Below are 14,977 nucleotides of genomic sequence, written 5' to 3'. Positions count from 1 at the left end.
CTATAAACCCAAAGAAGGGTGATGAAGAAAGCACACGACAAAGCAACCAAAATCAATCAGGAAGCTGCAGAGTTTGCTCTAAAGGCAACGAGAGAAAGTCCCAAGCAGAGAATATATATATATATATATATATATATATATATATATATATATATATATATATATATATATATATATATATATATATATATATATATATATATATATATATATATATATATATATATATATATATATATATATATATATATATATATATATATCTTAATTTGTGAATTTATAGAATCATTGAGAATTTGATTGAAACACTAACCAGTTCTAAGCCTAATTGAAACAAATGGACTCTGGTCATGGTTCATAGTTTGACCAATGTAACAACCAAGCTTTACAACAAGGGTCACACTTGAATGGTCAACCTATGCACGTGATATATTTTCCAATTAACTTGCTGACTAAAATAATTTTTAAAATAAAATATGGAACCACCAGCAAACTTTTACCTCGATGCAATTAACAGTAAACTAAACTTGATGTTTACTCATAATTTACATATCTCCAAAGTTTATGCAGTATCGAGTTTCATCTCATCCTCAAATGAGTTTATGAACTTTTAGGAAAAGATCATGGGCATACTACTAGTTCCCTCCATATCCGAAGAAGTGTCTGTAGACAAAAGCCATCCAAGGATCAATTCTTCCTCCCTTCACACAGAATGATGTGATACCCATGCCTGCATTAGTGTCCAATATTTTGGTTATAAACCGATACTACCTTATAACATAAGCAAATTTTTCATAACCACTTTTAAAGCATGAAAAATAACAACATCCAAACCAAATATATCAAACTTCTAGCACAACAGACATGTAGAGGTTGGATGATAAAATCTGAGAAGTTAGTCAGTTGGCATACGTTGATTTAAACGGTGCACTGGTAGCTCCAACAAGTGTATTAAATGCCACATCTTGAAAAGGACCAGCCATTTTACCCCTAGGAAACCATCCAAGGTCTCCACCTTTCTTTCCTGATGGACACTCGGAATACTCTGTGGCCACCTGAAACAGAGCCAGCACAAGGCGAGAAAAAAGTAATTCCTCCAACATTTAATGTATTCGAAGCACATCTATGACTATGCATTTAGGAGGAAAAAAACAAATAACCTTTATAGTGGAGAAAGAGAACAAATAACGTCGACAGTGGTACTATTAAAATTCTTTGTGATATAATGACTGTACATAGACAAACTAGCAGAACACTTCAAGAGAAACCAAACTTGACATTTAATGCGCTTCAAGATAATCCATCAAAACAGAACTTCTACGACTCATGGTTTCCCTCTAAATCCCCATTGTCATAGATACCCCTAAAATATTATAATTAGTTTAAATGGAGCCAAAAGAAGTTTGGCCTGGCAAGATAGTAGGCAGAAACCCTCACTCTTTTTTTATCTACAAAATCCATTCTAGAGAGGCATTTGGCAGTACACATCAAACTATTAAAATGATAAAGGTGCAAGGAATAAACCAACTTTAAATATCTATTCCAATATTGTTGAGAAGATATGAAGGTCTACAAGTAGCAGTTGTAGTACAAATACAAAGAGACCAGACCAAAAGAATTTTCTCAAGAAAAAAGTGAAAGCATAATATATAAAGCAAATTAACATGTTCTTGGAAAAAGGAATGATCTAAACAGGTTATATCTAAATACATATAAGATTTGAAATAAGCCACAGAATTGAATTATGTGATATTGCAAACCAGTTTAAGACTAACACTGAAATTTAATATTTCATCTCAATTTATCATATCAATACCCAAAGAACAATCAAACTCAGCCAAGATGCTGCATAGACCAGCAAACAATTCAATATAAGTTTGATAGAATCAATCAACAAGCAGTAATCCAAGCTGAACTGAAACTGATATTAAGTAGTTAAACTTTGAAATCTGACTCTCACTATCATGTTGGTAAAGTTCCAATTTCCTTATGCACCAGAAATTGCTTCCAAGTTGCATAACTCGGTGATTAAGCACAGACAAAGAATGCAACTATGCAAGCAACTTGAATGAGAACGTCACCATAAACCACTCCCATGTTGCATAACTTGGTGATTCGTTGCAAATAAGAAGGCAAGCAAACTTAGATGTGTGAAAAACTGTCAAATTTTCTGCTTATTCATAAGTTGCTCAAGCAAAGGAAATTTCAAACTGTGCAATGGCCCAACTCAATTCAGTTTAAAATAGTTAAATAGAAAGCAAAAAAAATGTTAAAATGTTTAAAGTTTAAGTTCCAAAAAGATACATACGTCACAATATTAACAACTGAAGATTTATCTAGATCATTCATTGAAAATGCAACTAAATATGAAGGAGACACATACTTCAAGTTCAATGTAATAATACAGAAAAAAATGAAAATGAAAAAAATAAGCACAAAGAATCTAGCCAAAAGAGAAAAAGAAACACAAAAGCAGAACAGATAAAGCAAATGGAGCAGGGAATCATAAAACAATAGAAGGATTTCAACTGTCTCACGTTGCTCTGCCAAACTATCTAAGCTAGAACTGCACACTCTCACAAGATATAGACACAATTTCAGTAGAAAAAACAGAGATCTTACCTTTGCAAATTCAGCAGGGGGAACCTTGTCTCCATTGCTTAACCAACCATCTTGGAGCTTCTTGTATGCTTCGTTAATCTTGCCTTGCTTTTCACATAATATGTGCCGTGCTGAAATGCAATTAATGGCTTTATTAAGACCTATTAAGACATCCACTGTGAATGAAATGATACTAATTGCTTAAATTGGTACCATATGTCTCTTGTGCATTGTTAAACCAAAATACAGTTAGCAAATGCTGCAAGATAGGAAAGATTAGCCCATTTCATAGTCATGATGCCCATATAGATTTCCATAACCAGATTAGTGTAAGTTTACATCGGACGATGCTTTTATTTTTTAAAAAATCTTAGTATATTCTACTATAGCAAACTTGTTCAAGAAAAAGAGTCTCTAGCAACATTCCTGGTGGTTGAAGGTAATTGAATTTGCCAAAATTTTCAGCAAGCTGAAGGTAATCGATAGAAAATTTGCCAAGATGGATCCATATCAGCCGCTAGCTCACCAGAAGCCAATACACGAGCAAAACCAGAAATAAACAGGACTGACCAAGGGTTGGCTGATTTCAGCTTATCCTGATATTTTGGGAGATGGATTAGACAAACTTAATCAGAATTAATTAAATTGATTGATCACTTGATCCAAAGCAAGAGTTGCACCCCCGTGGGAAAGGAGATGTCTCCTTGTATCCCACAAAGAAATGATAGAAGCCCATGCCTTTCTAACTAGTAGAACAGGACATTATAGTTAATCTAGTTCCTGTTCCTATACATGTGCCAATAGTATTCAATAACACAAGTTCTTATAACAAAAATAAGATTTTAACTAAAAAGAAAGCCAAACATTAAACACACTGTATAACTCAAGTCAGTAGCATATCAATGATACAAAAAATATGGCTTGTACCAGAAAAATAAGAATCAAGGTCAATAACAATTTTCATCAAGTTAGAGTGAAGATGTATCGACCCTAATTAAACTACCAAAGGGAAGTGAATATCTAAAGAATAAGAAAACACCAACAGGTTTCCATATCAAACTAGTATTTGGTCATCAGCCAAAAGAAAATGAAGCATCCATATGTGAGTGTCATCATAGGGTTTTTAAGCATATTAATAACAAAAATATCATATGCCAAACCAAGTCTAAACAAATAAGTGATCAAGTATTGAACATATTATATGAAAAACCTTCCATTTGCCATGAAAAGAATGTGAACAGTAATACTGAAATGTACACTAACAAAAGCCAGGACATACAAAAACTGCCCGACATACAAATCATATACTCAATCCCACAATCAAGTAGCCAATTTTCTATTCCAAAACTTATTAAACTACATATATTTATGTAATTAATGTTAGAGTTAACTGATATACATAGGAAAGTTTTGGTGTAGGACGAGTTGTAGTTTTTTTTTTATTTTTCCTTGTAATTTGGGGGTGGTGTTGGTGTAGGACTCGTCTGGAGTCCTTCGTGATATTTTGATGCTTGTAAGTCCTCATTTCTTTATAATCCCACAGATAAGGATCTAGATACCTTGTTAGTTACTATCATTTTCATAAAAACATAAAATATTATGCATATGCACCTCTCCTAAGAAAAAAAAGTTGGTTGATCATTTATACACGTAAATATGCATCACAAACTTAAAAATCGACTTTTGAAATCAGATATAGCTATTAAAAATTTGAGTCAGTAATTCCTTTATATGAGACATTACAGATAGGAGAACTCCTATATTTAATTGTTGGAGAAAGAGAAAAGTGAAATAATGGACAAATCAATACTCAAATTTGCACAAAAGCAATTTTTTTTCGACCTTACAGTTTTAGGGCTTCTTTAATCAGTTTAACCCAAAAAAAGAAAAGAAAAGAAAAGTTGAAAATTCAACAATAGAAGAGGAGCAAAGAAACAAAGAAAGAAAAAAAAGCCTCATAACTCATCAACCTATACATAACAAATGGACAGAAAAGGGGATCATATTTCTGTGGTCCTACAAAGAATGAAGGATGCTTATATAATTACACCATATGAAAGTCAGAATTTATGTCAAAAGGAACAATAAGAACGGATCAAATGACAAATAACGGGTATATATTCCAACATAGAGAGCAGCTATACGCTTCGCATACATATTACTCCGCAGTAATCCGTATGACATTATCTGAAATATACACAACTCGTCAATCACCCAGATTATAAGAAGCACAATTTGAACGAAAATACACTATAATCTTAACTGATTGTGAAGGAAGCTATAACAAAAGGGAATCATGATCACGAGAAGAAGCCACAACCTTTGACATAAGTGCAGGTACCGAGCCCATCACTTGACTTTCCACCCTTGGCTTTACCCTTAGAGGCATTCTCATCAGATGCAGCGGCCTGCTTTCCCTTGCCCTTCCCTCCCGAATCCTTGGATTTCGAGTCCCTCCCCATCACCTCTCGTGCAAAAAATCGGCTACCTGAGACGCGATCGAGCGAGACCAAACACAATCACCCAGAGAGTTGGACCAAATGAAAGGCAAGATCCATCCGAAAGAAGCCGATCCGACTAAGATCAACCCCGGAATCAACAACAGTCAAAGGAAAAGGGGAGGGAGAAGGCCAGCCAAGAAATCACAGAAAACAAGAACAAACGCGGGTGGAAAGGAAGACATCATCTACAGAGAGAGAGAGAGAGAGAGAGAGAGCGATTGAAGGCTTACCTCGAAGGCGATCGTCGGAAAACAAATATGGGGGACAAACCGAACCTAAATAGGAGACGCCGGCTGATCTTTTGAAGTGTGTACTACCGATATTGCCCTCGAGGACATCATGATCCAAATCTTGCTTATAAATTGCGGTGTAGAAAGTGGCTGACCGACGACGACATAAATTCCGATAAGCCCTAATGAGAAAAGATTTGCACCGATCCATCCATCATATGCAAATGATAAATGATGAAAATGAAACTTATATGATACTTTATCATCTAAACTATCTTACTATATATTTTGATCATTTAAAATATCATAAATTTAGAGTCAGGTAGTAGTGATAAATGATGTCAGGCACATAAGTAGAAAAAATATCTACAAAAACTATATCGGAGCATTCTCGACTAAGGGATTTGAATATAATATCTCTCCTGTAAAGTCGAACTTTACTCAAACAATAATTGATCAACTGTTGCAGTTGTTCATGAGTTGGGACTCACACTACCTGAAGATTAAAGTAAACATGCAATGTTGTAACATTTGAAGTCTCAACCGGCTGCCACTCACACTCTTACCTGAAGTTTGAAGTAGACATATTACTCCGTGGCCAAAGGACCAAAAATTTGAAGGGTGATTGTCTACACCAATTCAATTGGCACTGAAACCTTTGTCATGTCAGATAAAATGAACTATTTACGTTCCAGAGGAAGTCACAATGTTCATCCAAACTACTGATCTTAAACGAAGAAGAAGGAAAATCCATTAGGATCTTGAGGGAGGGAGAATATAAATTTCAAGTGCAACCGCATTCCAGAGCATTAACATGCAAATTTAGCTTACAGAAGAACTGATCCTTTTGACCCTACAAGTAATCAGAACACCTACCAACTCCATAAATTTTATTTAAGAGTGTGTAGATGATATGCACAATCCTTGATCAATATGCGTCGATACATACAAAATGATGATAAGCACAAACTCTGGTAGCAGATCAATGAAAGCGGCATGCTATACAGTAACTGCAACTTTAAGAGACTCCAAGATCTTATCATCAATATCAAATTGCATCGGCTTCTTGTCTCTGCCGATCTTGACATACTCATCAAACCGCTCCTTCAAATCTTCAGGAAGGTTGGTACTGCTAGTCCATCCCATTATCTCCTTGGCAGCTCTTGGTTCAGCATAAAAATGCTGCATTGCATAGAAGATAATTTAGTCATCTTGGCTAAAGTCAGATTGAGTTTGTGAGAGGATGGCCAAAGGGCATTACCATATTCCGGAAAGGAAATGCTTTTTTAGCATCAATTCCGACAGCCTTTGGGTCATAGTGGATAACCTTTAGTTCGCGGCCAGCTGCTTGAGCGCATAGTTTTGCCAATCCATCAAAAGTTACAGCACGATCACTTACACAGTTGAAGATTTTGCCATTTGCAGCAGCGCTGTTCTCGACAGCAAGAGACAGCATGCTAGACAAGTCCCTTACATGTGAGATGTTGGTCAGTTGCATCCCTGATCCAGGGATTGGAACTGGTCGATCACGAACAATTCCTGCATAAAAGAACATAGCACATATCGAAAATGAAGTTTCACATACAGTGACAAAGAGAAGAAAATAGGATCCGTTAAACAACAAATGATGCATAATTGTGCTAATATTTATAGGATGCAGGTGTAATGTTTAGTTAGAGGAAACTGTCCAGTCTAGTCAACTCAAATTATAAGCAAGAATTTGCTATATCATGAAAATGACTGCAAAGATTTTCACACGACAAACAGTCTACTGAGCAGAGCTTAAAATCCTTTGATCTGATCCAGGGTGTTTTTAGTGTTAGCATTGTCCTTTCTACATTCATTACAAGGCCACTTAGCAGCTGAGTAAAATTTGATGCATGCAACATTTTGTTTGTGATTTTGGGATGCCAGCACATTGGTTATTGACAAAAATATTGTTTTACACATGATCATATATATGCGTGCACATATATTCTTTTACGAGCAGGTATGCATACATGAGAATTGGCTCCTTGCTTATAAAGCATTCATATACCTAAAAAATGACATAGACTAGCTTAAGACATTTCAAAAGAAGACAGAGAAAAAGGAGAAAGTCAAGATGAAAAATAAAGTGAAGGATTTCTTACGATCAAAGAACCACTCCTCACAATCTTTGTTGTTTCCGGATCCTATCATGTATTGTGGACGAAACACTGCCCAGCTACTAAAAGATAATCCTGCCATATATTTCTCCACCAATACATGACTTGCATCATCTTTGACAAGATCCTGCATTTGTCAGTAGATGCTTTTCCATAAGATGATCACCACAAACACCAAGCATAATTCAGAGACAAAAATTAGAGTCGACCTCAGCTGTTAAAGGTAGACAAAAAAATTCGAGGAGTCACTGAAGAGCTCAGCGGCTAAAGCAGAGATTAAATTCTGACACAAATCTATTATTGTTTATTCAATATGTTGATATATGTGGTATGGCAAAAAGTGCCATTGGATTTTGCCTAGGACAACGCCATGTTAAAAGAAACCTGATGTTAACTTCCCTGCAAACAAGTATGCCAAAGAAAAATATTGACCATAGGTAACAAGGGGTCTAAATTATACTGCATACCCCTTCAACATGAGGGATCTCATCCAATGGCTTGTAAATTCCAGCACTACTAATGTAGAGAAATTGTTCCACTCCAGCAGATATAGCCCAATCCGCAACGGGCCTAAAATTCATAGTTAGTATTGCAATAGATGAAACTTTTATGCAATAGTTTATTAGTTTTCAGTAATATGGAATAAATCGACAGAGGCTTTTGGGCATTGGAAACAACAGTGTCCAAATCAAGAACAACATCAGGACATGAGCTGCATAAAACTTGTAAGATAATATGATGATAACTTGGTTATATTTGTTCTGAATGCAAAGGGAGCATCGTGAGAAATACTCACTTCACAGTGTCCAAATCCTTGCCATTGTTATCAAGAACAACATCAAATTTGGCCGTGCCAACAATGTCGCCCACTTGCGCAGGGTTGCCCCACACTGTCTTGCCCCCAGCGCTCACCAATTCCTGCATAATCACCCAAAGTCCTATTTGGAGATCAACTAAAGAAAAGAGAAGAAAGATCTAGCAGAAACAAACCTAAATCAAAGAATGGGGGAACAAAGGAAGGAGGACGACATACAGAGAATCTGGTGAAGGGGGGTTTCTTCATCTTGTCGGAGCTCTCATCTCCGACGGTGAGAACGGTGACCTCATGGCCAGAGCTGAGAAGCTGCTGGGCGAAGTAGAAGCCGATGACGGCATGGCCGCCGCTGTTAGTGTTGACGACGAGGACCCGCTTCTTGTCGGCGGCAGCAGCGGCAGCTTTGATGGAGAAGACGGAAGTGGAGGGAGCAGAAGAGAAGCGTCTCGAGGAACGATGAGAGGAGAGCTTAGTGATGGTCGGGGAGGTAAAGGCGACGAAGGAGAGAGAGCGGTGAGTGAGAGGAGGTAGAGAACAGGACGAGGATTGGAGGGAGGGGAGAGCGGGGGCGGCGAAAGTGACGGCGGCGGCCATGGCAGGAGATAGAGGGGGCGGCCAAGTTTGACAGGGGTTTGGAGGAACAGCTTATGAGGCATATAAGGAAGCAAAGAAGCGGTCGAAAGAACCAACGCCATGGAAGCGAGGATAACGTCTTCCCGCCTCCACTTATCGCTTCGCTCATCCGACGGACGCCTGTGCGCCGTTATTGAAAGACCGTTATCACGGGTAAATAAACCTAAACAGTTATCTACGTTACCGTTATTTAACCCATGTGGCATGTAAATACGTACGAATTTTAAAGCATAATATGGAGGTAGGTTGACTTTGTTTTTATTTGGGAAATGTACATTAAGGGTCTAATACATATTTCAAATATAAATTAATATTTAATATTTTTTAAAATCATATTTGACTTGAATATTATATTAAAAATACTTAAATGCTGATACTACCCGAGGTAACATTAGTATTTCAGCATTTGTGAGATGTTAATATAAGTTTTTTTAAATTTCACTTACCAAAAAAAAAGTTTTAAAATTTAAAAATATCTTATAATTTTATTTAAAAATTTAAAATTATTAAAATGATTTAGTGATAAATCAATATAATTTATATTTTCTACAAGATTATTTTTTTATTTATTTTAAAATTATATATAACATATTTTTTATTTATTATATATTTGAGCCATATAAAAATTTATAAGATTACATTTATTTATTTATTTATTTATTTTATTTACTTATTAATTTAAATAAAAATATGTATTTATTTTTAAACAAATATTAAAAATATTAGGAAGATAAATTTATTAAAAAATATTTAATGAACTTTTTTAAAATATAATTTTACTAAATAATACTTACGCTAATACTCATTTAAAATATAATTTTCATCCATTATTTACCAAGCACCCAAAGTTTTTCACAACAGCAAACTCATTCAAACTCTTCTTTTCTCCAATTGCACGTTAAAAGGTGTTCCCAAACGCAGTCTAATTGGCTGATTCGATCCAAATTTTATGATTTTTTATAAATAGTTATATAATTGTCATGGTTGTTTATGAATTTAGAATGGATTCAATATGATCTCTCCCGTCTCCTTCCTGATCCACTAACAAACACGTGTTTGCCCTAAAGAACACGATGAGAAGGCATATTAATGTACTCACAACTTGCTGGACGTGATTTAAGAACACATGAAATTTTCTAGCATTTTGTACGTAAAAAAAATCAATCTGCAACTAAAATCGAAAGTCCAAAGCAATGCTTTATACTCTGGTCTAAAAATAGCATCAATGTCATGAGCAATTTTTGTTGTCCCAACAAATCAACTTGTTCACAGCTAATTGATGGTTTAACATTAGAGTCAACGTACAATACTCCACATAGTCAACATAGGAAATTATCATGTATCACAAATCACAAAAAATGTGGACAAAGTTATCTGAAGTCCTACTTGAATAGAGTGTAATTTGCAGGCTATAAAACCTATCATTTTGTACAATAATGCATTAACCAATCCGGATGTGTCAGCAGATACAGAAACATCTTATGCCTGATGTTATTCACCATAACTATTACTTCAAATCACCAATGAACAATAATGGCTCACTCAGGATTAAAAAGGGCAAATGAAATATACCGTAACTGATAAATGAAATATTTCCAAAGTAAAACAAACCTCCAAAGCTCGACTTCTGGTCCAACTCAGATAAAACATGTATCTTGATTCACTGCTTGAAAACCAGCACCAGGCACAAAATTTTTTTTGGCCAGCATTTAATTAGCACAGGCATCATTCAGCACCATTATCCAGATGATAAAAAGGTTTAACAATCTGGGTTTCTTTCTCGCTTTTGAATTCTGAAAGCAGCAAATAGAAAATGTCTTTTAATAACACAAACAAAAACTGGGGTGCACTCGTAACTCATTCACACCACTGTGAATCAAGTATCCTGTTCTCATGGTGTTTTATTCTTTCCCCTAAGATTTTTGTTCCATTATCTTTGAACCAATGGAAACATCTTCATGTAAAAAAGAAAACAAAAACAAATCAACATGAAAATATAATTTGATAAATCACTAATTCTTGTTATAAATGCTAAAGAAACAGAAATAATGATGCCAACAAAATCTGAGTTCATAAAATCTCAAATAAAAAAGAAGCACATCTTGTGTTACCTCCAAGAGATTTCTCAAAATTCTCCAATTGGATCAGAAAACCCTGATTAGGAGCTATATTAGGTCGTTTGCTCCTAACTAGTGACAATGCATCTGAAAGACTCATCCAATGCTTCTTCATCAAATAAGCAACAACAACAGTGACACTGTAAAAGAAATACAAAAAGCCCATCAGCAGCTAGTTGATTGCCTAACATGCCTAAAAACAACATAAGTTATTTATTTTCAAATATTTAGAATTTGCATACTACACTCACAACAACTAACATCAATTTGAATTCTTTCATATATTACTGCTCAGAGAAACACTACATATAGCAACTAGCATGCCCAAAAAATTCGGATTTTCTATTAAGATACTGAACCACACACCACATGTAAGAATTCCAATGCAACAGCAAAAAGACAATCTTTAATTTTAGGACAATCTGTATAATAAGAGTGTTGTTTAGACTGGATACTCCTTTGAGGGGAAAAAAATAAAATATATACATGTGTGATATTACAAGTAAAACAAAGAAACACAAACAAATGATGCTCAAATAAAGCAACCAAGGCTGCCCATACCACACACTACATTGAACCGAATATAACTGTGGTATGCTCTCTATATGAACGTATGAGAACCAAATCTATCATACAAAACCTAGGATATGTGACAAGGAGATAATATACACAAATTATGGATCTCCATTGGAACCATCATCATTGGGGCTTTCTTACAAGGACTTGTATATAGATCTTGTCCAGACTTTGTATTGGCAATCACTAGTACTAAATCAATAAAGTTCCCATTTAATGCAAAAAGAAATTTGTCATGCAGCTTGTATTACTCCTTGAGGAGATACACACACTTTCAGCTATTATATTCCTCAATGAGAAAAAAAATTGTTCCAGACATTTTAGGAAATTAGGAGGTACACGGTCTTTCATTAAGCTGGTTGATCAAATCTTTGTGACATTTACATTTTCATGGTAATCAATTCGAAGATGCAACATGTTGCACATACAGGAAGCTTAAATTAATTTATGAAATGTACATGAAAATATGAATAGCACTCACAATCTCCTCGGTTATTTTGAGGAACTCAGCCATTGCATTGATCTAATTATGGGGTCCTACAAAAAATATTTCAGTTGTGAAATTCTGATTGGTATCTAGAAATCAGCTTCATGCAGAATGATAACAGCCTTTGGAATTTGGAATTCACAATGTAATTTTGAATCTATTATTCAGTTCTTCTCAATGGTAAGTCCATCTCAATTCACAGAGTTTAAAAGCAGCAAAAAAAGAAACAATACATTAACCTTCTTGACATTCCTGCAAAGCAATGAACCAGCACACCACCACCGGCACTTCTGGCTTCATCAATGAAACTAAAGCATTCAACAAAATATTTATCCAACTCTGTGCTTGGGGTGTCAAGAACTAGATAGAAACAAAAGATACAGATTATTAGACCAATAATTCTACATAATCTAGAATAAATTGTGTATTCATCAAAGGAAAAGAAATGTGCATATATCAGTTTCAGAGAAAGCATCGTCAGCAATCTTGATATTTTACTGTCACTGGAAGGATTGAACCTTCACCAGATTAAATTACAGGCATTACCAACTGGAAGATGGAGATGAAGCAAAATTACCTAGCCACACCATGAAGGGATGACTAGAAGAATTTTAGTTGGCAAAAGGAGTCCTAGCATGACTCCAATAACCATGTTAGTTCTTAGTTGGCAATAAGTTTAGCACTTTGAAAGTTCTAAGTGCCTCTTTTAGCAGAATTTTGGAGAGTAATGATATTAGCTTTCTTTACATGACTATAATAATAAAAGCTTGTAACTCTTAAGAGATTGTGCTTGCAACTTTTTTCCCCTTCATGCAATAAATTTTGCATGGTTTAGTAGATTAATTTTTGTAACTATAGCTTGAGAGAGCTCTTAAAATACCGTATTAGAGAAACACTTATTACAGGCCTCCTTGTAACATTGTTCAGATTGATTTCGTGACAGATACAGAAGAAACGATAACTGTCATATCCCTGGATGGAAATTTTTAGGACAACAATTCCTCATTATAAGTAGAGTGGAAAAAGTATAGAAACGAGAGTGAAGCTAACAGCCCCAACTAGGGCAACTTTGGCCAAACAACAGCACTAATAGAAGTCGTAGTTTTCTAAACTAGTAACATGAAAAAGGAAAAAGAAAGTATGGTAGAAGAGATTATATAGGCAAGAGACCAATTCATCTGATAACACCACAAAAGGCTTGTAACATAGTGAAAATATAACTAACATAAATAACTGAAATGACTTTCAATCATCTACAAACTGTTCCTTCTTAGATTTCTTACAGAGAGAAGAATAGGGCCTACCAAATCAAAATAAAATTGTCATTATGATGAAACCAGGGAGCACAGTTGTAGAGCATGATCATACACAAAACTTAGCAGCAGCAATTGTGGGACAGCTTTGAAGACTCAAAACAAAATGAAAATATAACTACAATGAAGAACTAAACTAGTGACTACTGATTATCAGTAAATTACGAGAACTTGTCCTTAAATAACCAGAACTTGTTCTTGAATGACACTGGAAGTCTCAATATATACATATACAAACAGCATAATAAATCAAGTGGTGAATGTTAATAACAGATAGTAAACAGAGAAAATTTTAAACCACTTTAGAGGTATCCAAACAATAAACACAAACAAGATATTGGCCATCACAGACACCCAATGTTGCAATCAAAGTGCACATTGACAAGGCAATATAGTCAAAGAAATTTCTAGTTGTGGTTTTTGCAATCAACCAAGTTACGATGCGTAGAAGGATTTATCATACCATCAATCTTCTTATAGATGAAATCGTCAGGGTACGCAGGGTCCAACGATTTGGCCACGGTTAAGAGATGGGTAATGTTGAGGTCTTTAAGCGCTGACTTGTTAAGCGCCGCGCCTACGGAACCCAAAAACAGGCCCTGAGGCAAATGGAACGAGCAAAGATGTCTAAGTATCATCATCAGCTCCAAAACCTAGAAATCCTGGAACAGCTAATCAACTCGGATTGGCTTGTTCTTCTCGTCTCATGTTACCTCCTCGATCTGGCAAGGGACGTCGTCCTTTCTCGCGTGTCTTGCACAGCGCAGTGCCTGGACGCAGGCGAGGATCCTGCTCCTTTGAAGCTTTTCGGTCCGAGACATCTCTGATCGGATGCCCAGATGTGCTTTTGTTATGGGATGGTCAACAGCCAACGATCGGAGACAACACCACGGATCGAAACACAGTATACAGCAGCATCAACCTGCCTACTCCGATTTCAGATTATGGAAAACAAACAATTCCGAGCACAAGGCAAAGCTGCGTATGAAACAGGATGGAAATCAGATCTAGAAATGGTATGCTGGAATTAAACACTAAAGAGTGCAACAAACAAAAGAGGGGGCGAGTGGGTGGAAGCAGCGTCGTATCCTCCGCGCCACCTGCCTTCGTCCGTAACCGTTCCAGGGGAGCGAGGGAGGGGGAAGGAGAGCGCAAGCGGAGAGGTTAAAAGGCGAGACCTTTAGATTCCCGCACGCATGTGGTATGGCTATTAAACCTGTAAAACTTGCTTGTTAATCAGGAAACATAATAAATAATATTATATCCATGAATTTTTATCATATATGAATTCCAATTCAACTCCAGTAATATAATACTTAATATATCTTTAAAATCAACTAAAGGAATCCGATTTATTATATGGATCAAATTAATAAGAAAAAAATATTAGTGAATTCTATTTCACTCGAACTCAAACCCAATTAAATATTATTAAGTACACGAAACTAAATCTCAGTCCAATTAAATTCTGATTAAATATGGGCATTTTAGTCATTTCATTTTTTATTTTGACTTTGACCATGTCGGATGGTAAATGTGAGGTTCTGGAATCTGTTAG

At 35.6% G+C, this 14,977-nt stretch overlaps 3 protein-coding genes across 5 annotated transcripts; all 3 read right to left on the bottom strand.

The window, feature by feature from the left end:
• Positions 1–505: 505 nt before the first annotated feature.
• Positions 506–5,427, bottom strand: LOC103980436 (uncharacterized). Its single transcript, XM_009396858.3, has 5 exons — positions 5,333–5,427; positions 4,922–5,089; positions 2,623–2,732; positions 913–1,055; positions 506–730 (listed from the first exon to the last, which is right to left on the bottom strand). The coding sequence occupies exons 2-5, from the start codon at positions 5,061–5,063 to the stop codon at positions 688–690; spliced, it is 438 nt and encodes a 145-aa protein (XP_009395133.1). The 5' UTR covers positions 5,064–5,089; positions 5,333–5,427; the 3' UTR covers positions 506–687.
• A 683-nt stretch (positions 5,428–6,110) lies between these two features.
• LOC103980437 (chloroplast stem-loop binding protein of 41 kDa a, chloroplastic) lies at positions 6,111–8,943 on the bottom strand. The gene is made up of 6 exons (XM_009396859.3): positions 8,513–8,943; positions 8,276–8,397; positions 7,947–8,049; positions 7,465–7,606; positions 6,594–6,871; positions 6,111–6,514 (listed from the first exon to the last, which is right to left on the bottom strand). The coding sequence occupies exons 1-6, from the start codon at positions 8,885–8,887 to the stop codon at positions 6,332–6,334; spliced, it is 1,203 nt and encodes a 400-aa protein (XP_009395134.2). The 5' UTR covers positions 8,888–8,943; the 3' UTR covers positions 6,111–6,331.
• Positions 8,944–10,137: 1,194 nt separating this feature from the next.
• Positions 10,138–14,619, bottom strand: LOC135586404 (dual specificity protein phosphatase 1B-like). 3 transcript variants are annotated; one of them, XM_065102498.1, is made up of 6 exons: positions 14,472–14,619; positions 14,133–14,397; positions 13,883–14,018; positions 12,340–12,466; positions 11,038–11,183; positions 10,138–10,719 (listed from the first exon to the last, which is right to left on the bottom strand). In XM_065102498.1, exons 2-6 carry the CDS (start codon positions 14,238–14,240, stop codon positions 10,652–10,654), a joined length of 585 nt encoding a protein of 194 aa, XP_064958570.1. In that variant the 5' UTR covers positions 14,241–14,397; positions 14,472–14,619; the 3' UTR covers positions 10,138–10,651. The 3 variants fall into 3 exon arrangements, with proteins under 3 accessions (XP_064958570.1, XP_064958571.1, XP_064958572.1); XM_065102499.1 differs by having other exon boundaries at positions 14,524–14,604; XM_065102500.1 differs by having other exon boundaries at positions 12,346–12,466; positions 14,133–14,611.
• Between the last annotated feature and the right edge of the window lie 358 nt (positions 14,620–14,977).

Source organism: Musa acuminata, chromosome BXJ2-4 (genome assembly GCF_036884655.1).
Source record: "Musa acuminata AAA Group cultivar baxijiao chromosome BXJ2-4, Cavendish_Baxijiao_AAA, whole genome shotgun sequence".
Taxonomy (NCBI): Eukaryota; Viridiplantae; Streptophyta; class Magnoliopsida; order Zingiberales; family Musaceae; genus Musa; species Musa acuminata.
Note: the sequence above shows the minus strand (reverse complement) of the source record. Positions and strands in the feature narration are given on the sequence as shown.